Here is a 26,623-nt window from a genome sequence, read left to right as displayed (position 1 = left end):
AACGTCGCGTCGAGTGTAACTACGCCGCCATTTTAACAATCTACGATCAGAGACTACTCAATAATCGGTCAGAGCCCTCTGATCCTATTAGGCCCGCACAAAAACTCCATTGTCCCCCGATGATCTTCCCTATTTTCACCGCTTGGCGTAAATAGGAATATGGTCGATTGAAATGTATGATTACTCGTAACAAACAAACCTTTGAAGTTGTTTAAAAATAATTTTATTCTGTCAACACGATCCTTTTTAACTCAAGTTACGGTGAGTTAGCTAATAATTATTTATTTTTAGCTATATAACTTTACAAAATATAGATGGCGCTACCGCCCAAATATAAAGATGAATTTCGTACAATCTTACCAGAACAGTTCCCGCGTAACCATGGCAACGGTCATCGTAATTGTAATTCTAGCAGTATTATCCCCAATTCAATGGATAGACCATTGCCGGGAGTAGTGGCGTCGAGTACTCCTGTAATCCCAAGCATCTGGGAGGCAGAGTTTGTGGATGTCCCCACCCCTGTCCCCACGTATCCCCCAGTTGGCGTGGCCGTTACACATATCTCTCCCTGTTTATGTTTTGAAACAATTGTGAAAAAAGAAGCTGTTTCACGGTATGGCTTCTGTTGTGTACTCATTATTAGATTAATGATATCAATTTATAATTAAATGTTTAAAAATTATTAAATGAAATACCAGACTCAAAGCCTGGGTTAATGTGACTAGGAAATGTCTCCCAAGGAGAGTACCCGAGGTGTTTATTGCCGATTTTGTTCAAAGTCGGGCGTAATGTAGACCTATATGAAATTTCCCAAAAGGAGACGTTGTACTACCCATTCGATTTGCCATGGCAACCGAAAATGTTTTTGATCACTTAAAACAATAAAATCTCCATTTAAAAAAGCATGGGATTTTCTCGGTTTCACAGGGTCCTAGATACGAAAATTTTGAAAAATTTTGAAAATCACAAAATGTGTAATTTGGACCACATTTAGGTAAATTTCATCAAGTTTGGGTAAATTGAAACATTTTTAGGGAAAATTTGTAACAAATTTTGGGTAAAATAAGGAAAAAATCTTATTTTGGTAGTAAGTGGTCAAAAACATTTTCGGTTGCCATGGCAAATCGAATGGGTAGTGCAACGTCTCCTTTTGGGAAATTTCATATCTCATATAGGTCTACATTACGGCCGACTTTGAACTAAATCGGCAATAAACACCTCGGGTACTCTCCTTGTCAATAAAATGGGAAATTTAGAGAAGATTTATAGGGAATTATAGGACGTAAAATGGCACAATAAAAGAAATTATAGAAAATAAGCAGTGTAAATATGCCAAATAAAAACTTTAAAAAACGCATTATGATAATTAATCCAAATAATAAGTAGATGTGCCCTAAACAAAAATATTTTATGTGATGAGGTAGGATACCCGAAGACAAAATACCAAATACAAAGCTGAACCATCCACCAAAACCAAAAATGATAATATATACTAAATAATTAAAAATTATCAATCAATCAATCAAAGGAAATTAATAAATTCTAGTAAATATATCAATCGAGGTAAATAAAATAAATCAATACATAAACAATCAGGGTTAGCAAAAAAACTGGCTTTTTCGAAAAAATAAATAAATAGCCAGTGTAGTTTCAAGAATGTATTTATTTATATTTAGGAAAAATGATTATAATTGAGAGAAAGGCTAAAAACCGTCTCGACATAGACATTCTCCCTAGGTATAAATAAATACATTCTTGGTAGTTTTATCCTTAGAAAGTAAAAACGTTTTATTAAATTCAGTGTCTTGAATTGTTTTTCTCAGTGAGAAACTGAAAATTTTAAATTAATTTTTTAAAAATTAACTAAAATTTCGAAATTACGATTTCCTGAGGAAATTGTTACCCAAAAAGTGAAACAATTTAAAAGTAATTAATATATTATATCTGAGGGGTTCTTGTTTTGGAACAAAGATAGGCTTTTTAGCTAAACACTATGGGAGGACTCAGAATTTAATGGGTTAGCCCATGCAAAGATAATTTAAACTCGTACCCTTGATTCGAAATCACTCACTCGCGCGTTGCCGATAGCGTTTACCCACTTCCCGCTGGAACTCAGAAAAAATTCGATCCATGGTTTGCGCCTTACCGCAACAGATGGAGCCCGATTTTTCTGAGGTCACGTGCCGGAAAAAGGTAAACACTTCCTAACAAAACCGTCAATGGGAAAGCTCTTACAAGGAGACTAACCGAGGTGTAACTCAACGATTTTCTTTAAATTCAGGGATTAAGTAGACCTTCACGTAACTTAAAAAACCCCGAAGGGAAAAAATGCGATGGGCTTTAGTTTTACCATGGCAACCGAAAACGTTTTTGACAACTAAAATATGTAAATTAACATAGGAAAATTGAAGATTCCTAAATTATTCAAAGGTGGTTAATTTTGCTTAAATATCAAATTTGATATTTACCCAAAATTAACCAAATTGGTTTAAAAAAAATTGAATAATTTCATAACGGGGGACCCTTAGAATCTTCGATTTTCCTATGTTAATTTACATAGAGAAATATAATATTTTGTTGTCAAAAACGTTTTCGGTTGCCATGGTAAAACTAAAGCCCATCGCATTTTTTCCCTTTGGGGGTTTTTTTTAAGTTACGTGAAGGTCTACTTAATCCCTGAATTTAAACAAAATCGGTGAGTTTCACCTCGGGTAGTCTCCTTGTTAGTATTCGAATCTAGGGTACGAGTTTAAATTATCTTTGGCCCATGGAAGAAAGATATGGAAGGCCGACTCTGCCTTTGAGCCACATATGCTTAATATTAGTTTTTTTAAGGCGTGACGTGCCCAGAAGTAACCAATAAGAGTGACACTCAACGTGTGACCAGAAGTAACAAATAAATGTGATACCCAACGTCTGACCAGAAATAACAAACAAGTGTGACCACCGAAATAACGAACAAGTGTGACCACCGAAATAACGAACAAGTGTGACCACAGAAATAACGAACAAGTGTGACCACAGAAATAACGAACAAGTGTGACCACAGAAATAACGAACAAGTGTGACCACAGAAATAACGAACAAGTGTGACCACAGAAATAACGAACAAGTGTGACCACAGAAATAACGAAGTGTGACCACAGAAATAACGAACAAGTGTGACCACAGAAATAACGAACAAGTGTGACCACAGAAATAACGAACAAGTGTGACCACAGAAATAACGAACAAGCGTGACCACAGAAATAACGAACAAGCGTGACCACAGAAATAACGAACAAGCGTGACCACAGAAATAACGAACAAGCGTGACCACAGAAATAACGAACAAACGTGACCACAGAAATAACGAACAAGCGTGACCACAGAAATAACGAACAAGCGTGACCACAGAAATAACGAACAAGCGTGACCACAGAAATAACGAACAAGCGTGACCACAGAAATAACGAACAAGCGTGACCACAGAAATAACGAACAAGCGTGACCACAGAAATAACGAACAAGCGTGACCACAGAAATAACGAACAAGCGTGACCACAGAAATAACGAACAAGCGTGACCACAGAAATAACGAACAAGCGTGACCACAGAAATAACGAACAAGCGTGACCACAGAAATAACGAACAAGCGTGACCACAGAAATAACGAACAAGCGTGACCACAGAAATAACGAACAAGCGTGACCACAGAAATAACGAACAAGCGTGACCACAGAAATAACGAACAAGCGTGACCACAGAAATAACGAACAAGCGTGACCACAGAAATAACGAACAAGCGTGACCACAGAAATAACGAACAAGCGTGACCACAGAAATAACGAACAAGCGTGACCACAGAAATAACGAACAAGCGTGACCACAGAAATAACGAACAAGCGTGACCACAGAAATAACGAACAAGCGTGACCACAGAAATAACGAACAAGCGTGACCACAGAAATAACGAACAAGCGTGACCACAGAAATAACGAACAAGCGTGACCACAGAAATAACGAACAAGCGTGACCACAGAAATAACGAACAAGCGTGACCACAGAAATAACGAACAAGCGTGACCACAGAAATAACGAACAAGCGTGACCACAGAAATAACGAACAAGCGTGACCACAGAAATAACGAACAAGCGTGACCACAGAAATAACGAACAAGCGTGACCACAGAAATAACGAACAAGCGTGACCACAGAAATAACGAACAAGCGTGACCACAGAAATAACGAACAAGCGTGACCACAGAAATAACGAACAAGCGTGACCACAGAAATAACGAACAAGCGTGACCACAGAAATAACGAACAAGCGTGACCACAGAAATAACGAACAAGCGTGACCACAGAAATAACGAACAAGCGTGACCACAGAAATAACGAACAAGCGTGACCACAGAAATAACGAACAAGCGTGACCACAGAAATAACGAACAAGCGTGACCACAGAAATAACGAACAAGCGTGACCACAGAAATAACGAACAAGCGTGACCACAGAAATAACGAACAAGCGTGACCACAGAAATAACGAACAAGCGTGACCACAGAAATAACGAACAAGCGTGACCACAGAAATAACGAACAAGCGTGACCACAGAAATAACGAACAAGCGTGACCACAGAAATAACGAACAAGCGTGACCACAGAAATAACGAACAAGCGTGACCACAGAAATAACGAACAAGCGTGACCACAGAAATAACGAACAAGCGTGACCACAGAAATAACGAACAAGCGTGACCACAGAAATAACGAACAAGCGTGACCACAGAAATAACGAACAAGCGTGACCACAGAAATAACGAACAAGCGTGACCACAGAAATAACGAACAAGCGTGACCACAGAAATAACGAACAAGCGTGACCACAGAAATAACGAACAAGCGTGACCACAGAAATAACGAACAAGCGTGACCACAGAAATAACGAACAAGCGTGACCACAGAAATAACGAACAAGCGTGACCACAGAAATAACGAACAAGCGTGACCACAGAAATAACGAACAAGCGTGACCACAGAAATAACGAACAAGCGTGACCACAGAAATAACGAACAAGCGTGACCACAGAAATAACGAACAAGCGTGACCACAGAAATAACGAACAAGCGTGACCACAGAAATAACGAACAAGCGTGACCACAGAAATAACGAACAAGCGTGACCACAGAAATAACGAACAAGCGTGACCACAGAAATAACGAACAAGCGTGACCACAGAAATAACGAACAAGCGTGACCACAGAAATAACGAACAAGCGTGACCACAGAAATAACGAACAAGCGTGACCACAGAAATAACGAACAAGCGTGACCACAGAAATAACGAACAAGCGTGACCACAGAAATAACGAACAAGCGTGACCACAGAAATAACGAACAAGCGTGACCACAGAAATAACGAACAAGCGTGACCACAGAAATAACGAACAAGCGTGACCACAGAAATAACGAACAAGCGTGACCACAGAAATAACGAACAAGCGTGACCACAGAAATAACGAACAAGCGTGACCACAGAAATAACGAACAAGCGTGACCACAGAAATAACGAACAAGCGTGACCACAGAAATAACGAACAAGCGTGACCACAGAAATAACGAACAAGCGTGACCACAGAAATAACGAACAAGCGTGACCACAGAAATAACGAACAAGCGTGACCACAGAAATAACGAACAAGCGTGACCACAGAAATAACGAACAAGCGTGACCACAGAAATAACGAACAAGCGTGACCACAGAAATAACGAACAAGCGTGACCACAGAAATAACGAACAAGCGTGACCACAGAAATAACGAACAAGCGTGACCACAGAAATAACGAACAAGCGTGACCACAGAAATAACGAACAAGCGTGACCACAGAAATAACGAACAAGCGTGACCACAGAAATAACGAACAAGCGTGACCACAGAAATAACGAACAAGCGTGACCACAGAAATAACGAACAAGCGTGACCACAGAAATAACGAACAAGCGTGACCACAGAAATAACGAACAAGCGTGACCACAGAAATAACGAACAAGCGTGACCACAGAAATAACGAACAAGCGTGACCACAGAAATAACGAACAAGCGTGACCACAGAAATAACGAACAAGCGTGACCACAGAAATAACGAACAAGCGTGACCACAGAAATAACGAACAAGCGTGACCACAGAAATAACGAACAAGCGTGACCACAGAAATAACGAACAAGCGTGACCACAGAAATAACGAACAAGCGTGACCACAGAAATAACGAACAAGCGTGACCACAGAAATAACGAACAAGCGTGACCACAGAAATAACGAACAAGCGTGACCACAGAAATAACGAACAAGCGTGACCACAGAAATAACGAACAAGCGTGACCACAGAAATAACGAACAAGCGTGACCACAGAAATAACGAACAAGCGTGACCACAGAAATAACGAACAAGCGTGACCACAGAAATAACGAACAAGCGTGACCACAGAAATAACGAACAAGCGTGACCACAGAAATAACGAACAAGCGTGACCACAGAAATAACGAACAAGCGTGACCACAGAAATAACGAACAAGCGTGACCACAGAAATAACGAACAAGCGTGACCACAGAAATAACGAACAAGCGTGACCACAGAAATAACGAACAAGCGTGACCACAGAAATAACGAACAAGCGTGACCACAGAAATAACGAACAAGCGTGACCACAGAAATAACGAACAAGCGTGACCACAGAAATAACGAACAAGCGTGACCACAGAAATAACGAACAAGCGTGACCACAGAAATAACGAACAAGCGTGACCACAGAAATAACGAACAAGCGTGACCACAGAAATAACGAACAAGCGTGACCACAGAAATAACGAACAAGCGTGACCACAGAAATAACGAACAAGCGTGACCACAGAAATAACGAACAAGCGTGACCACAGAAATAACGAACAAGCGTGACCACAGAAATAACGAACAAGCGTGACCACAGAAATAACGAACAAGCGTGACCACAGAAATAACGAACAAGCGTGACCACAGAAATAACGAACAAGCGTGACCACAGAAATAACGAACAAGCGTGACCACAGAAATAACGAACAAGCGTGACCACAGAAATAACGAACAAGCGTGACCACAGAAATAACGAACAAGCGTGACCACAGAAATAACGAACAAGCGTGACCACAGAAATAACGAACAAGCGTGACCACAGAAATAACGAACAAGCGTGACCACAGAAATAACGAACAAGCGTGACCACAGAAATAACGAACAAGCGTGACCACAGAAATAACGAACAAGCGTGACCACAGAAATAACGAACAAGCGTGACCACAGAAATAACGAACAAGCGTGACCACAGAAATAACGAACAAGCGTGACCACAGAAATAACGAACAAGCGTGACCACAGAAATAACGAACAAGCGTGACCACAGAAATAACGAACAAGCGTGACCACAGAAATAACGAACAAGCGTGACCACAGAAATAACGAACAAGCGTGACCACAGAAATAACGAACAAGCGTGACCACAGAAATAACGAACAAGCGTGACCACAGAAATAACGAACAAGCGTGACCACAGAAATAACGAACAAGCGTGACCACAGAAATAACGAACAAGCGTGACCACAGAAATAACGAACAAGCGTGACCACAGAAATAACGAACAAGCGTGACCACAGAAATAACGAACAAGCGTGACCACAGAAATAACGAACAAGCGTGACCACAGAAATAACGAACAAGCGTGACCACAGAAATAACGAACAAGCGTGACCACAGAAATAACGAACAAGCGTGACCACAGAAATAACGAACAAGCGTGACCACAGAAATAACGAACAAGCGTGACCACAGAAATAACGAACAAGCGTGACCACAGAAATAACGAACAAGCGTGACCACAGAAATAACGAACAAGCGTGACCACAGAAATAACGAACAAGCGTGACCACAGAAATAACGAACAAGCGTGACCACAGAAATAACGAACAAGCGTGACCACAGAAATAACGAACAAGCGTGACCACAGAAATAACGAACAAGCGTGACCACAGAAATAACGAACAAGCGTGACCACAGAAATAACGAACAAGCGTGACCACAGAAATAACGAACAAGCGTGACCACAGAAATAACGAACAAGCGTGACCACAGAAATAACGAACAAGCGTGACCACAGAAATAACGAACAAGCGTGACCACAGAAATAACGAACAAGCGTGACCACAGAAATAACGAACAAGCGTGACCACAGAAATAACGAACAAGCGTGACCACAGAAATAACGAACAAGCGTGACCATTGAAATAACGAACAAGCGTGACCATTGAAATAACGAACAAGCGTGACCACTGAAATAACGAACAAGCGTGACCAGAGAAATAACGAACAAGCGTGACCAGAGAAATAACGAACAAGCGTGACCACTGAAATAACAAACAAGCGTGACCAGAGAAATAACGAACAAGCGTGACCACTGAAATAACAAACAAGCGTGACCACTGAAATAACAAACAAGCGTGACCACTGAAATAACAAACAAGCGTGACCACTGAAATAACAAACAAGCGTGACCACTGAAATAACAAACAAGCGTGACCACTGAAATAACAAACAAGCGTGACCACTGAAATAACAAACAAGCGTGACCACTGAAATAACAAACAAGCGTGACCACTGAAATAACAAACAAGCGTGACCACTGAAATAACAAACAAGCGTGACCACTGAAATAACAAACAAGCGTGACCACTGAAATAACAAACAAGCGTGACCACTGAAATAACAAACAAGCGTGACCACTGAAATAACAAACAAGCGTGACCACTGAAATAACAAACAAGCGTGACCACTGAAATAACAAACAAGCGTGACCACTGAAATAACAAACAAGCGTGACCACTGAAATAACAAACAAGCGTGACCACTGAAATAACAAACAAGCGTGACCACTGAAATAACAAACAAGCGTGACCACTGAAATAACAAACAAGCGTGACCACTGAAATAACAAACAAGCGTGACCACTGAAATAACAAACAAGCGTGACCACTGAAATAACAAACAAGCGTGACCACTGAAATAACAAACAAGCGTGACCACTGAAATAACAAACAAGCGTGACCACTGAAATAACAAACAAGCGTGACCACTGAAATAACAAACAAGCGTGACCACTGAAATAACAAACAAGCGTGACCACTGAAATAACAAACAAGCGTGACCACTGAAATAACAAACAAGCGTGACCAGAGAAATAACAAACAAGCGTGACCAGAGAAATAACAAACAAGCGTGACCAGAGAAATAACAAACAAGCGTGACCAGAGAAATAACAAACAAGCGTGACCAGAGAAATAACAAACAAGCGTGACCAGAGAAATAACAAACAAGCGTGACCAGAGAAATAACAAACAAGCGTGACCAGAGAAATAACAAACAAGCGTGACCAGAGAAATAACAAACAAGCGTGACCAGAGAAATAACAAACAAGCGTGACCAGAGAAATAACAAACAAGCGTGACCAGAGAAATAACAAACAAGCGTGACCAGAGAAATAACAAACAAGCGTGACCACTGAAATAACAAACAAGCGTGACCACTGAAATAACAAACAAGCGTGACCACTGAAATAACAAACAAGCGTGACCACTGAAATAACAAACAAGCGTGACCACTGAAATAACAAACAAGCGTGACCACTGAAATAACAAACAAGCGTGACCACTGAAATAACAAACAAGCGTGACCACTGAAATAACAAACAAGCGTGACCACTGAAATAACAAACAAGCGTGACCACTGAAATAACAAACAAGCGTGACCACTGAAATAACAAACAAGCGTGACCACTGAAATAACAAACAAGCGTGACCACTGAAATAACAAACAAGCGTGACCACTGAAATAACAAACAAGCGTGACCACTGAAATAACAAACAAGCGTGACCACTGAAATAACAAACAAGCGTGACCACTGAAATAACAAACAAGCGTGACCACTGAAATAACAAACAAGCGTGACCACTGAAATAACAAACAAGCGTGACCACTGAAATAACAAACAAGCGTGACCACTGAAAAAACAAACAAGCGTTACCACTGAAAAAACAAACAAGTATAAATGCAAATAGGTATGGCCGTGGATATATATTGGTTGTGATACCGGCGTTGCAGGTTGCTGTGAATAGCTCAAAGAAACTTAACACATCAGGAGGATTGTGTGTATTCTGACCGTCGTACGTCTTGTTTCACTTGTTGCCGCAAAGAGCAGCGGGTTTTCACAATAGGATAACGAAAAGCGCGTGCCTTCTGCTCGAACGTCTTTCAGAAATTTACTTTTAATGATGGAGAAAAAAAGGCTAGGACATTTTTAAGGACAATTTATTTTTTGTTGAACGTTTATACGATTTGATAAGTTTACAATTTTAAATGTGTCTAAAATATCTTATTTTCAATAAAAATTAATTGTCAATTGAAAAGTTAATTTAAGGGGGACACCCTTGATTTTCTAAATATAAGCTAATGTTTCTGTTAACTTCTTGAAATTTTCTTTCACATGTTTCTCGAACTCTTTTAAAAAAAAAATTGGGAGTGGGGAAGACAACCTCAGTTCTCAAAAGAACGTCCGTAAATTTATACAATATTCATATACGGCATTGGTGCCTAAATGCGCAATCTTTATTTAATATGGATATTAACGTTGAAAATGATGATCTTGACCATTATTGGCTTTAAGTACTTAGTCTTGGACGAGGTTCTTGCAATTTGGGGCTTGAGGTTAAACATAGAACCAAAATTTAAGAAATAAATTATTATTTAACTAAAATTAAGAATTAAATTTTTATTAAACTAAAATTAAGAATTAAATTATTTTTGAACTAAAATTAAGAATTAAATTATTTTTGAACTAAAATTAAGAATTAAATTATTTTTGAACTAAAATTAAGAATTAAATGATTATTTAACTAAAATTAAGAATTAAATGATTATTTAACTAAAATTAAGAATTAAATGATTATTTAACTAAAATTAAGAATTAAATGATTATTTAACTAAAATTAAGAATTAAATGATTATTTAACTAAAATTAAGAATTAAATGATTATTTAACTAAAATTAAGAATTAAATGATTATTTAATTAAAATTTAGAACAAAAAATCTCTCCGATTAATGTGTGATCTTTAGTAATGACGAACATATTAATATCTTATAATAAATAATTGTGGTGATCTTGACCGTGATATAATGTGGTTCTCGAACTTCAAAATGTCCATCTTTAGAAATCGATGATAGTAGTCGGTGTTTTCTATATAGGCCGCCAGGGGCTAGTCATGCGACCAACGCTCAATATGAGAATTGACAGAATCCCCGCGCCGCAGTCCGGCTGTAGCGAAGTAAGACTAAACACGCGCCATTAAATATTGTATTCTCTTGACAATCAAACGCTTTATTATTATTGTTATATCTTTATCAACTCGCACGTTATAATCAAATGAACATTCGACATTTGGGAAATCGCTCTAAGTCATTTGTGATAGCGTTTTCAATATTTGCCTCGATGCTTCAAACAATTCTAAAGCTTCATCCTTTTTCAGGGGCGGGGGGATTCCAGCAAGAGGGGGAAAGCATCGGGACTCCAACTGGAGAATTTGTCGTTTTGACTCACTCTTTGACGTCATCCCGGGCGAAGTAAGGGCCTGACCCTGATTTGCGGAATTTCATTTCGACGTCTGTCATTTTGGATGCTGAAAAATGTCACGATTGGTGGCGAATTAACTAATAGGCTGAGCAGGCTGAAGTAATAAGAACCCCCCATGGACCAAAATTGTAAGAGTGTTAAAACACAAGAAAAGATAGAAAGGTGCACAATGAAAAGGGAAAAAATAAAAGTTAAACCCTAATCGAATTAAATGATACTACAAGCTACTCATACTAATAAGTCTTTGGAAAATTCTGGCTATTTTATTTTATTTTTAATTGGTTTTTGACCCGATAATCGCGTCTTGAAGACCTATTGGTAACAGTAATTTTTAAGTTTGAAAATTTTGTTAAATTCGTTTATGGTTAGCTTTTATTTTTGACCATTTTCGAAGGGAATTTTTTAACTTTTCGCGTTTTCTATCATACTTTAGGAATGCTTAAAGGTCAAGGTTTTCTTCTGCCTGCCACCCTTTAAATTTACTTTCCTTCCAAACAAATACAATGGTGGAAGGCTAACAGCAGAACTCATTGGCTTACCACCAGGGTATTTTATTGGAAGAAAAGCAAACTTAAAGGGCGACAGGCACAAAAAAAACTTAGCCCTTAACGCCTAGGGGCCCACACACTTGCCTTTTGAAGTTCACACCTGGCGGCCCTCTTCGTGTTTTGTCACTCCCTATTTTTCTTAAGAAAATTCCATTTGCCTTAAGATTGGGAAGACTAGATCGAGCCGAATGACAATAGGTACGATGTCGCGATGTTTGAGTCCAAATATCCACCGTGGTCTATGGGAATTTGGAGCGTAGAAGCCTAGTGGCCGCGCTAGAGCCAAGGAGAGGAGTGCTGGCGGAACATTATTGAACTCCGGAAAGCTCGTTCAGTTTCCGGAAAGCGTCCAGCCCCAAAAGATCATTCCCGTAAGAAAAACCGGTTGACACTCCGCTCAGATCCTGGGCTTTCTCTCTTAAAGCAATTTGACTCCCAATCCCCATCACGCGCAAACAGCAACGTCCTTCTATCTAAAGATTATCCATTCTGCCCGGAATCTTATTGGCTCCCGAAAACTGACACGAAGCTCACGCCGGTGACGTTTTCTATTCTGCACTCTCGTTCTGGCAGAAAAACCAGATCCTGAGCGTCACACCGTTTTAATTATCCCTTATTATAAATAAATAAATTTTTAATCGAGGTATACGAATAATAAATATTCAGTTATTTTTATTTTATTTTATTTTATTTTTTTTTTATTTAGGATTAGTGTCCGAAGACTAAATTTGAGCTTAAAAGCATTGGAAAATTTGCCAAGATGAACTCCAACTGCCAGATTTAAAATTGTCACATCTGGCCTTTTTAGAATTAAAGCATTTCATCTTCGAGCAGTTAGAATCTGTTGTATTTTTCAATTGGTAGAATGGCTTTTTGCAAGTGCATTGACATGTTTGGTCACTACGGACCCTAGATAGTGAAAAGCATTTGGCTTTTTGCAATCAGATTCCTTTGCACGACGTGCGCTGGCAATTTTAGTCATTGTCGTCTGTCGATGGGCACTCTGTCAACGATAATTAATTTTCGGGGTTCAAATTTATTTCGTTACATCAAATAAATCAAATATTCGTTTCCTGATAAATGTTCACGAATATTCCCTTTTACGATCAAATAGCTTAATATTTTTCTTATTTCAAATAGTTCGCAAACTAGTTGGCTCTAAAATAAAATACTTAAATTATATGGTATTCGAAATACTATTTGGTATATCATTTTAAAAGTTGCGAATTTAATTTAAATATTCTTTTTGGTATTTGACGTGGCTAAAAAATAAATATTGGATATAGGATTCCCAAAAGATTGAATTTGCAAACTTATAAAAAGAGTTACATCTATTAAGCGCCATCTATTGCGAGCGAAAAAGAAACTACTCGTAGATATTCTTTTGAAAAATACTGTAACGAAAAAGATAAATTAAGATTCAAAATCCTAGATATTTTAATAGACTTTATATGTAAAATCCTACATAGAAAATTCCTAATTTTTAAAAAAATGCAAAATCTCGTAGCCCGAATTGTTTAATTACTTTCTCTGACAAAACTTTAAATTCAGGGTATATTTTTACCTCTCCGAGGGGACAATGTCCTCTAGGAGGGGTTTTACAATCATCGTGTCTGTCTGTCTGCGTGTGTCTGTCTGTGGGCTGTGAACGCATTACCGGGGCAAAGTCCAAAACGCGTTACCGGAGCAAAGTGGAAAACACGCTTTTGAAGGTTGGCGTCCACGGATAAATACGCGGTTGGTGCGGTTTGGTATTTATTTTCGTTAACGTTCACCGTCGTGACGGTTTCAACCCAGTTTTATTGACAATTTGGTTATTGCAATGTTTATGAGTAATGTGGGAATGCTAAGGTCAGTTTATGACGGATTAATGTGTTGTGTTTGCGTTTTTTAAGTATGGGCGTTTCCTCTCTAATTTCTTCTTATTGACTTTTAGGACGACCCGAGTGTTGAGGGTTACGATAAACGTCTACACGTCCAAATGGCAGTGTTTCCACCAATTGTTTACGGTATTCGTCTTAGTATCGATATGCGATCCCATCGGGTGGGATTCGAACCCGAGAACTCCTGTATGGCAGGTGAACGTTCTACCAAAGAACCACCGATACTTATTACGCTTCATCGAAAATTAAACCTTCCGCTTTATTGGAAGCGTTTATTACAAATTAACAGAGTATTAAATTTCGTTTTTTATTAAAATAGAACGAAATCGTGTTCCGTTTAAATTATTGCATCGAAAATATTCTAATGTAGCATCTTCTCTGTTGATTAAAAACGAATGCGCCTCCCAGGTTTCGAACCCGAGTCATTCTGCGTGGCAGGCGAATGTTCTACCACAGAACCAACGATACATTTTACACACCCTTTGTCTACATTTTTTACTTATGAAATTTTAAAGGTCAAATCTTGTTTTAGCGCAGTCAGCAGAGGTAAGAGGGTTAAAGGGTAGAACCTGTGGGTGGTCCACTTAGTTTTTGTTATTTATTTACGGGTTTGTTTATCGACTTAAATAAAGTTGTATTAATGCAAGCCGTTTATTTAACTTTTATTGATATACGAGCTGTCGTTTAGTCAAGTGGCTCTCTGTGCTTTGTTGATGATAAGGTTTTTGCTTCTTGTTAATTCATTTAGTGTGGATATTTGGATATCTACGATTCCTAATGCAGTCATTGATTTCCTGGGTGTTCGAGTCATTAAATGATATAAGAAATTGGACGGCATTGGTCTTTTTCATGCGGTATGTGTCACAACGTCAACTAGAAGTCTACGAGTGGTCCACTACCAGATGTCGAATATAGCTATTCTACGGTATCTTCATCAAGCGTGAGTGTTGAAATAAAATGAGCGTTAAAGATGCGGCAAGTATTTCGTAAGCGAGAAAAATACCAATACCCTCTGTGGATATTTCTTTCATTAAAATTTGCTTCGTATTATATTCAACTGATAAACTTGTGCTGTAAAAAAGGTTAAATTCAATTGTGCATTATTTTAGTACGTCTAACTCACTGTTGTAACTACTTAATTTATATTATTCTGAATAAATTAAAATAGGATGTTTTGTCTCAATTATTTTAATTATATTTAAAATTTTATACCGGACGGGATAAAACCGGGATTACGTTTTTAGTAAATAACTCTGAATTGCGGAGATATATCTTTAAGGATCATCTCGAGACATTAATACCACTAGGGACAATAGAGCGTTCTATAAAATCGGCCCAAAACCGGCCAAACGTTTCATACAGACTATAGAGCTAGTACAGCAGGACTAACAACTTTTGTTATTCTTTGGTTTAAGTGAATTCTGCTTATGTAATGTCTTTATATGAATATTTTACAGACGCAGCAATTAGGAGTTGTAGGAGGGACCCTAGGGGTTAAAGTATGTTTGGGGTTAAGGTTATTTTCATGATCTTAGTTTCTTTTTAACCCCGTGAATTTTGGGCTTATTTTCCATCATACATTTTCTACAAAAATTATTTTAAATAAAAAAAACGGCGCGAAAAGCCGGAAATTAGTGAAGCCTAGGCTAGCAACTACGCTACTCCTAAAAATCAACTACTCTCAATTTCTTACGGGTTTGCCAGATAAATATTTTTCACTCGCACGAAAAACTGGCCAAACCTTCACCTCCTCCGAACTCAAAAGGGGGAAAGCACACCACACCGATTTTATAGAACTCTCAATTCGTCCGAGGAAAGGTATATTTTGGCTTGCCAACTTGTTAATATTGACATATTTCATTTGCACTACCGCACAGTGTTCCAAAAGTTCGATATTTTGGCAAAAATTCCAGAGAATGCATATAATAAAAAACCTGGATTTGTGATATCTAAATACATTTTCATGCGACCCCTAGCGGCCAAGTTAGCTTCCGGTTGCGTTTTGGACAATTTTGACTTTGGCATTGGATAGATTAAGCTCTTCATAACACGTGGTATTTTTTGGATGGTGATGTCTCGTGTTCATATAAAGATACGATACGCAAACCCCCTTAAAATTCACAAAAGCAGCCACCTTTGACTGGCTTTAACTCCAAAGGAAACCAGCCAATTTCATAGATCTTTTCACTATGGGTAGACAAGAAGTCATATAATGTAGTAACGGTGAAATATCGGTGCGATCTCTGTTAGTTCGGCAACCATTGACGTTTATCTATGATCAAACAATTTCTTTAATATAGCCCAAATCTCGCGAAAATTTGGGCGATTTTTGGAGTGGAAAAATTAAATGTTAAAAACCAATTTCGAAACTTATATATTTTTTTCTCTTTTTAAGAATAGCAACCTATGTAAGATACATAATGCTGAGTTCCAATCTTTCAACATTACTCGCCAAAATTTAAATCGTTCTCTTTGGGAATGGTAAGGCCCGAATCCAGCCATGAAGCGTGAGCCATCTTTAAGTGTTTTCTACATCTGAAAGCGTCTTTCCTCCACTTATCAAAACGATACTTTTCCTTTCAAAAAAATATTTTAAGGATTTGAATGTCATCATTTGAACGATTACCTTTTAAGTGGTCTCCTAGCAAAGAAAGTGTTTTCTGGGCGCACACGTTTATATCTTTTTCGGATATAAATATAGTGACTAAATCTAACTTTTTAATGGAGATACTCGATTCCAGCTACACCTGTGTATTTTTATTTGTACATTCAGGCAGTGGCGTCGGAACGTTTTTAGACCTGGGTTGGGGCAAGGACATTGAAATAGGCACATATCGGCCTCGCTCGCTTCTCTCGCTCGCCGGTGTGCGTGTATTAACCAGTGGCGTAGCTATCATAGGGCTGGGCGGTGCGGTGCACCAGGGCCCCATAGCTTAAGGGGGCCCATAAGCCTAGGCTATACTGTGGAAAAATTCGGGAAATGCACGTATTTACGTTACGTAAATACTTCGACGCTTCGTCACACCGCGTGACGAAGCGTCGAAGTATTAGAGAAAGAAGAAGCCACGGGGTTTTAACCCTCTTACGGAAAGACGTTAGAGTCACGTGACGATATTCTAAAACTAAAACTAAAACTCTATCTCCACCCATAAGTTGCAGTTTAGCCTGTTTAGGCGCGCCGCTCGCATAAGAGGAATCGAGGACTCCGAGACCGGGTCATCGGGTCGCGATAAGATTCCTTCATCAAGTTTGGTGCGTTGCTGCCTTAGTTTAGAGGTTTTAAAGTTTAATAAAGTACTATTTTAATAATTTAATTATTTAATTATGGATAAAAAAAGGAAAGTAGTGGTGCTTTTAATCGAAAAAAAGAAACAAGAAAGAGAAGAAAGTAAACAAAAGTTGCCCAAACTAGATAAATATTTAGTTAAACCGGCCTCAGCTATTTCTGTGAAAGTGCCAGAGCCGCCCGGCCCGCCAGATTCTACTGTTGATAAGGAATTATTACCTGAAGATGTGGAACTGGTCGCCACCTCATCGGGTCAATCGGTTGAGAAATCTAGACTAGAGGCGCTAGATGGTCGATTCGATCCGACGTTTCAAATCAATACCCCAGCTGCCGCGGACAACCGTGTTGCAGCAAGCTCTGAGGAACAATCGACCCCCATACAGTCGTCCGATATTCTTGTGACATCCAATGACTTGGGAAACTTTATAAACAAGAAATTAACTGATCAAGTAAAACATTTAATTCTTGATATGGGACCATTACAGCCTTCAGGTCCTTTCCCAAAAGACCCACACCAGGACCGCAGGTGTTTTTCAGAATCATATTATGTTTCTACGTCGAAACATGGACCAGTCAATCGTTTTTGGCTCTGCTATTCCAAAATACTAGATACTGCCTATTGTCAACCCTTTTGGTTGTTTGCTTCGCAGGGAAATAAATGGTGTACGGGCATTAGAGACTGGAGGCATTTGTCAGATAGAATTAAACATCACAGCTTCTCGAATGGCCATATGGAAGCGTGTGCTGTTTACGAAACGTGGCAAAAACATAAGACTATTGATGAAGACCTTGAAAATGAAATTCGCAAAGAAGCGTCATTTTGGAAAATGGTTCTTCGAAGGTTATTTGATGTTATAATAACTCTTGCAAAAAGTTCATTGGCCTTAAGAGGGCACAGAGAGGATCTAAGTCAAGAAGGATACCACAGAAATTTTTTATCACTGGTACAGCTTGTAAGCAGATATGACCACGTCTTGTAACAAGTATTGGATATGCCTAAAGGTAATGGTTATGATTTGATTTCTTATAAATTTTACATGCGCATTATGACAGGCCAACTTGTTGAGGTTAACGGTAATAGGGAGCTGTTGGTTCGCATGGCGTGGAGAGCTTGCCACCACGCATTGTTACCCAGCCACCTGTTTCAAGGCATTAAAAGTCGCTCGATGACTTAGGTCTAACGTGGTGTCTTGGGTAATAGCTTAGCGTATAATATACGTATAATTGTTGTTTTTTAGGATCAACACTGTATCTAAGTTCAACAATTCAAAATGAAATGATTGAGTGTTTAGGCACCAAACTTGACGATTATCTGCTCGAACAAATTAGAGGTCGGGGATGGTTAACTTTTATTCAATAGATAAAGCTCTCAAAATTATTCGTAAAATGTTTTGATCAAGTAATTTATATTATCCGATTAATTTTAATAAATTTGTAAAATTAATCGGAAAAACGACGTTTTTTTCGATAAAAAGCTCAAATTTGACGAATAATACTGGTTTTTTAATCATTTTCCGAAATATTAACCGGTAAATTTCTTTGTTTACATTTTTTTTGCAAAAAAATCAATTTAATCATGGATAATGATTAACCGTTACCGACCTCTAGGAACAAATTAGAGCGTCGCCATTTTTTGCTATAATCATGGATACCACTCAAGAAATTTCGAAAGTAGATCAGCTAAGTATTGTTGTGAGATATACAAAGATATCCAGATCCGAAAATTTACAACCTGTCGGCATAGAAGTGAGAGAAGTGTTCCTAGGTTTCTATGTAGCCATCAAACACGGAGCAACTGACTTAGTCAACCAGACGAAAAATTTATTTTCCGAAAAAATCTTGATTTGAGAAAGTGTGTTTGCCAAGGTTATGACGGGGTATGAGTGGTATGTATAATGGTGTACAAAAACAAATTAAGGATATTCAGCCAAACGCCGAATATGTACACTGTGCTTGTCATAACCTAAATTTGGTGATAAACGATGTAGAGGATAGCGCCGCCGATCGAACGCCGCCGCCGCCGATTATTTAGATAACGTCGAAACGCCGCCGCCGATAAATTGAATTTCAGCGGCGCCGCCACCGCCGCCGAAACATGTTTATTTCGCCGCCGAATTAATTTCCATTATTAAAGTATAATAATTGCGTTTTGAGATCTAAATTCAAACTACATAGATTTTTCTATTGGTAGTGGTACGATTTATAGGCTGTTGGGTGCACACATAGAAATCTCAAAGGTAACTAGAATGCTGCCGCCTACGGCCGAGCTTGTCGCCAGTTCGTTTTGAACCTTCAGCCAATGAGAGGCCGTAGAGTGGTTCCGCTACTATCGCGGGAGATAGGTGACGTCATTCTCTCTGGTGACATTTAATTCTTGGCAGAACCACTCTTTGAGCTCTGATTGGCTGAGATCTGGCTATCGTCTGCCACGGCGTTTGGTCCATTTGCCAGTTACACGGCAGCATTCTAGTTACCTATGAGATTTCTATGGGTGCACCGTACTCGCGTTATAAAATTGGAAATAATTAATAATTTCCAAAAGAACTGGCACCATTGCACCGCGCGCACCAAGATTTTCTGCAGCAGACAGCTGGGATCGGAGAGAGAGAAACGAAAACGGCTTTGGAGTTGGCCAAGTTGCCTCGCCTCGTATTTTGTAATAAGTACAGAAACGAATCAGCTGCATTCAGCAATAACTAGTCTATTATATTTTTAAAATTCCTTTGATACAAAGATAAAATAACTTGTGATAATAGACTTTAACGCGCCTTCCCAATCGACCGCCATTACCTTACAGTCTACGGGGAGGGTGATGAAAAAAAAAACGGTTTTGGGGCGATGAAATTTCTGGGGTAGAGGGCCCGCTCGTTGATTGTCTGTACGATAATGGCGGCGCCCAATAAACGTTTCTAAAAAGAGTGTATAGATAATAATACTAGTGAAATGGTAGTAAATAAGTACAGTATTGTTATTACTAGCGTCAATGTTTTAGTTTAATAGTATCATATGTAACATAGTTACTCATAAGTGTGCCTCTGTTTAACATCTCTGTATTTAAAATAGATCTTTTTCGTTTGAAACGCGCCATCTACTGGGGATTCGCTAGGTATTATGGGTATCAACATTTTCGCGATTTCCGTCTGCTTAGCTAGGACCCTATAAATCGTCTGCTACGTAAGTTATCGGAAAGGCTTAACCAGTTTAGGTGTAAAATACGACTTTCAAACGAGATGGAGAGACAACACAGGTAATTAATAATAAATATTTTCGCTTATTTTATTGAATGTTCAATTTTTAATGATTGTATATTATTTTCAGTTCTTCAGAAACTCCCAAAAGGGGAGGAACAAGATGTTGTGTTATCGGTTGTGGGAAAAACAGCTACAAGAGTAAAGCTAGCTTTCTCATTTGTTTCCAAGGGACAAGACTTTGAAAGAGGAAAGGATTAGTAGGATTCAATCAGCTCCTCATGATTTTAAAACCATGCACAAGTTCAAAAGCAAAATTTGAAACTGGATTCCTTTAGCAACTAGCAAAATCTGTGGATACCATTTCAACCCAGCTGGAGTCAAACATTACAATGACTTTCTCCCTCGGTACTTTCCTTGGAAATCTTTTGAACATATTGTTTTAAAGCCTTTCAAAGGTTGGAAATTAACTTATAAATCCATTGTCATTTAAAACATTTTTACCGTGTTTTTATTTACAGAAAGGTTAGGTTATAACTAACTGGTTCTTCCTCCGGATGAAACATCGTCGCTAGGAGCAGATGTTGTTATTAACAACGAGAAAAGTACGTTACCAGTACCACAAATGAGCATGAAGAATGAGTTTACCATCAGCCACTGTGAACATTTGTATATAATAAAAGACCATTACTCATCAATTATCAATGAAAAGGATGCTCTGATTAAACAGTTGATATTTGAAAATAAGGAGCTTAAAGAGAAGGTTTCAACGCTTGAAAAAAATAAAAAAGACACCTTAAATGAATTAACGAATAAATGTAAAAAATTCATAAATCCTGAGATGCAATTTGAGGTTTACAAAGCAACTAATAAGTCATTCAACGTAAGAAGAAGTTACAGTTTTCGAAAGCAAAAAAAGTTTATGGGATTTTATAAATTTGTAATGGCTGGTTATGCTGTAGCTCGTGAAAAATTAAGGATACAGGCGTATTAGCAGATGTAAAGAATACCAGAAGTGGAAAACAATTCTATATTCCTGAAATTGACCAGCTCTTCCTGGTACTGTGTAGGCTACTGGAAAGTGATCTTGCGTATCGATCCTAACTTTCTTTGATCTGGCCATTTTATATCCTTTCGTAAAATGTTTACCTGACTTATGATTGTTTTTATATTTTATTATTTCCTGTTCACTGAAGGTTTTAGGAAATTTTGTTTTGTCCAATTTCTAGTTGGTATGTTAGGTTTCGCTATATCACAGTTATTTGACGAATAATTAACCACTAATCTACAAATAAAAACATTGTCATATTAAAAACTACTTAGCAATAGCAACGGTAACTATATTTACACCAGAGTCTATCCACTATGGACACTGTTTACACTGTAAATTCAACTTACTGGTTTTGGTTTTCCATGTTTGAAATATGTGTAAGAGATTTCTATTCCTCACATTACCACCTAGGCCTAGCTACAAATTTCAACTTTTTCTATAAAAATATAATATTTTGTATAATTTTATGTACGAAAACTATAAAGAATAGTTTAGGAATAAATTGCTTACCTGTTTAACGTATTCAACTTTTTCATTATCAAATTACTAAGATAATGCAGGAACGATTTAAAAAAAAACTTTTCCTAAGCAGACGATATTTCTGGAAAAATTTCAAAGAACTCTGGGTAAAATGTGATTTCCCATAATTCTCGGAATAGTTTGAATTTATTTCACCAGGTGTCGTATTCAAACGATAAAGAACTATTTAAATGAGACCTTGTTTCAAAGCCACCAAAGAAAAAACAGCACTAAAACTGGTTTTAACTTCCTTCCCTCCCCGCCAGAACTACTTTTGATGATGATAAAACCGCCATCCACTGGGAAGTGACGTCAATTACATCATATCTTTGCAAAAAGGTCTCATTGTGAAAAAGTTCTTTCTGGCACACTTATAATTAAATAAGTTACATATGATAGTATGTAACCAAAGTTACCTCTTTCTCGTTTTGGAAACAAGTGGTTCCTATTTTAATAAAATACATTCTATTAAACATGTATTTTTTAAAAATGTGTTTAACAGTTTAAGTTCTAGCGGTCTATTAAAAGAGTGGCGCTATTTCTGAGGGGGGGGGGGGGCAGTTTTTCCCCTTAGGCGCCGCCGCCGCCGACTTTTTTCAACGCCGCCGACTATTTTCTGCAAATCGGCGCGCCACTAATTATCGTTCCCGCCGCCGCCGTTGAAAATTGGTTCGGCGCTATGCTCTACGTGCGTGGTTGTGTGGAAATACAGAACTTTTTCGGAACTATTCAAGACCTGGATAATTTTTTTGGTAATAGCATTAAGCGTTGGGATCTGCTATCGAAATTCACTAGCGAATCAGAAATCAGCTTGAAAAAATTAAATCCAACCAGATGGTCCAGCAGGGTTAACACGTTATGTGCAGTGAAACTTCGTTTTTTCGATATTATCAAAGCATTGTCAGAAATAATCCTTAAAAGTCACAGTAAAGACGAACGGGTTGAAGCAGAAAATATTAAAACAAAAATGTTCAATTTCGAATTTTTGTTACTCTGCGAATTCATGCACCGTGTATTGAATGACATTAACTATGTTTCAAAATTTTTGCAAAAATGTGAAATCGACTTGGACGAGGCATGTAGAGCTTTAGAAGGCGCCCGAATTAAATTGAAAAGTTACAGAAATGACTTCGAATCATTTAAATGCAAGGCCAATGAAACTGCAGCAAAATATAATATAGATCCCCAATTTCAAGTAAAACGGCAGAGAAAAGTTAAAAAACATTTTGACGAATTAGCTTCTGACCACCGATTCGAAAAAAGGGAAGATATTTTTAAAGTGACCATTTTCAATAATGTGTTAGACATTTTGATATCTCAAGTAGAGCGGCGTTTTACTGGTATGAGAGAAATATGTAACACGTTTGATTTTCTAACGCCAAAGGTTTTAGTAGATATCGACGAAGCAGTTTTATTACAAAAATGTGATCAATTTCATTTAAAATATTCTGAAATAATTGGACCACATTTTTCGCTTCAATTTCTCAATGTTTACCATTTGCTTCTACCGGAATTAACCGAAGCGTGGACTGTTCAACAATTATGCAGTGTAATTATAACGAAATTTGGAGTTCTTGAATGTGACGTTACAGAAGTGTTCACTGCAATGTTATTATTTCACACTATGACTGTAACTTCTGCAACAGCTGAAAGATCTTTCAGCAAACTGAAAATAGTCTGCGGAATAGTCTGGGACAAAATCGGCTTTGTCATTTATCATTAATAGCAATCGAGAACAAGGCTGCATCAAAATTGAATTTGAATGAAGTGATTGATAATTTTTCACACATTAAAGCGCGCAAAAGATTGTAAGTTTTCGTTTAAAAGTTTTTAAATAGAAAAATAAAATATTTTTTATTATCTTTGGAAACATATTGGATTAGGGGCCCATTTGTTTTTTTTTGCACCGGGGCCCCTCGCCCTTTAGCTACGCCAGTGGTATTAACGCAATTATCCTACGTTATCCAAAAATGAAAAATGTTGCCTTATTTGAACTTAAGTCACTTAAAACATATTTCGAAATTTTTATGTATCGTACTTTTCGTTTATTTATTTTATTTAAAAGATTTTAATTATCGTAACGTTTAGGCATTTATTCACTTTTCCAGTATTCCTGTGTTTAAAACGGCTTCGCTAGCAAAGGGTTCCCTGCAACCCACTTTTTATTACTATCTTAAAGTATTCCGTAAGATGGCGCATTTTTATTTCGCGATGATTTATACTTTCATATTGGTTTTCTATCAGCAACAGTTTCTACTATATGTATAATAGAAAGTTACGTGTGTCGACGTCAAACAATCTTGTAGAGAGTTCGGCGGATAATTCGTCGTAAAATGCGATTTTTTTGCAATTCAAAATTTCAAACTCTTCACAAGGATTATTGCCCAGTAAACACAAATACATTCTACAAACGTCTCTAGGACAAAACATTGGATATTCAAATCTCCAAGATGACCAAATGTAAATAGTTTACAGTTCAATGATATATTCGGATATCCAGATGTTAAAGATTTGAACATCTCAAAATCATCTGAAAAACACTAAAAATGAGCTGTTTGGAGAATGTTTGCATAATAAAGATATTTATTTGACATTCAAAACAAGACATTTCGTTATTAGATTTATTTTAGATGTATTATTTTATAATTTTAGAAAATTCGCTATAAATATGATATTTGAAACGCATTAGGAACGTATGTTATGCATGAATACTTTTTAATGGATATTTAAGAGGCATTTGTTAGTTTTTTTTTAATTTTCCGCCTTGATATCGACCTTTTGAAATTAGCTAAGGTATCCTACGTGAAGTGAGAATGTTTAAAAATATAGCAATATTATTTATGAAATTTATCGACAGTCGATGGTATTGATGTTTCTTCCGTTTCATACGAAAACGAAGGAAAAGGTTTACGAGGCCATTGATATTTTAATTAATCATGAACATATATAGAACGAACTATTTTGGATAATTATATATATAATCTACCAGAGATTCTTGGACAAATACTTGATATCTAGGTAAAATTTTGCGCCTTGAATATTTCGATATTACCAAGAAAAGACTTTTAGTCCAAAATAAGATATTCCTGTGTTTGCTGGCTGAAAACTACGTTGTTTATAAACAGGACTTACCCGTTTTTTTACCCTTGGATTTGATGCCCCTCCCCCCGGTTCCAACGCCACTACAGTCAGGTGTACGTTTCCCTGTCTGAATTGGCATAATTTCACATCAACTACAATTTTTTTCGTAACTGAAAACAATCGTCTTGCCTGCTTTTGGCGATCTACGAAGACTTCAAGGATTGTATAAAACCAAGAAAGGAAAAACTGCGCACTTAATTGGAATCTTCTATAATATGGACTAAAAATGCATGTTATTTAAAAATAAAGACGCTTATAACGTTCAAGGTGGTGTCTTACATAGGTTGCTTTTCTTATAAAGGGTAAAAATACTATTTTTGAGGCAATTTAAGTTTTAAATTTTTTTCAATTTAATTTTTCCATCCCAAAAACCGCCCAAATTTTGGCGAGATTTGGGCTATATTAAAGAAATTGTTTTATCATAGATAAACGTCAATGGTTGCCGAACTAACAGAGATCGCAACGATTTTTCAACGTAATTACATTATATGACTTCTTGTCTACCCATAGTGAAAAGATCTATGAAATTGGCTAGTATCCTTTGGAGTTAAAGCCAGTCAAAGATGGCTGATTTTGTTAATTTTGGGAGGGTTTTCGTATCGTATCTTTATTTGCACGCGAGACATCACCATCCAAAAAATACCAAGCGATATGAATAGCTTAATCTATCCAATTCCAAAGTCAAAATTGTCCAAAACGCAACAAGAAGCTAACTTCGCCGCTAGGGGTCGCTTGTAAAAATATTTAGATTTCACAAATCCAGGTATTCTGTATAAACGTAATATCTAAAAATATTTATTATATGCACTCTCTGGAACTTTAGCAAAAATATTGGCTTTTTGCAACACTGTATACCGGGAAATTTAATTTAGTAGACAAAGTAATACATAGAAGTTGCAAAGAAAATTCAAAAACGCGCAAAACAACTTTTTTCTCTAGATTATGAGGCCATGAAAAATCTATAAATTATTCTACCTTAAAAACGTTTTCGTAAAGATAACAATATACAATTTATTTTAATTTGTTCAATGAGTTCAGGAAAAAGTTCAATTAAAGGTCCACCAGCCTTGGAAATATTGTTTTTTTTAACTGGTCCTTATGACCAGTGACCCCTTAAATTATGAATTATTAAACTGGTCTCATTTAAAATGTTCTAATGTCATTTTATAAGCCTATAAAAACCTATACTACATATGGTAACATTAATTTTACACGTATTCAAAATAGTTCACTTTATTTTATGAGATTCACAAGCAGAGGCGTAACCAGAAATTCGTCAAGGGGGTGGTAATCTAGTACAGTCAAAGGTACAC

The 26,623-nt window shown here is 37.4% G+C and overlaps 1 protein-coding gene across 1 annotated transcript in view; it reads right to left on the bottom strand.

The window, feature by feature from the left end:
• Positions 1 to 13,188: 13,188 nt before the first annotated feature.
• Positions 13,189 to 26,623, bottom strand: part of LOC149933628 (uncharacterized) — a 163,755-nt gene continuing 150,320 nt past the window's right edge. The window contains exon 3 of the mRNA XM_090156662.1: positions 13,189 to 13,245. Coding sequence (XP_090012788.1) covers positions 13,217 to 13,245 — 29 coding nt within the window. The 3' untranslated portion in view covers positions 13,189 to 13,216. The remainder of the gene's footprint in view (positions 13,246 to 26,623) is intronic.

The sequence above is a fragment of the Leiobunum rupestre genome, chromosome 8 (genome assembly GCF_980474605.1).
Source record: "Leiobunum rupestre chromosome 8, qqLeiRupe1.1.hap1, whole genome shotgun sequence".
Classification (NCBI taxonomy): domain Eukaryota; kingdom Metazoa; phylum Arthropoda; class Arachnida; order Opiliones; family Sclerosomatidae; genus Leiobunum; species Leiobunum rupestre.
This window is presented reverse-complemented; position numbering and strand designations above follow the sequence as displayed.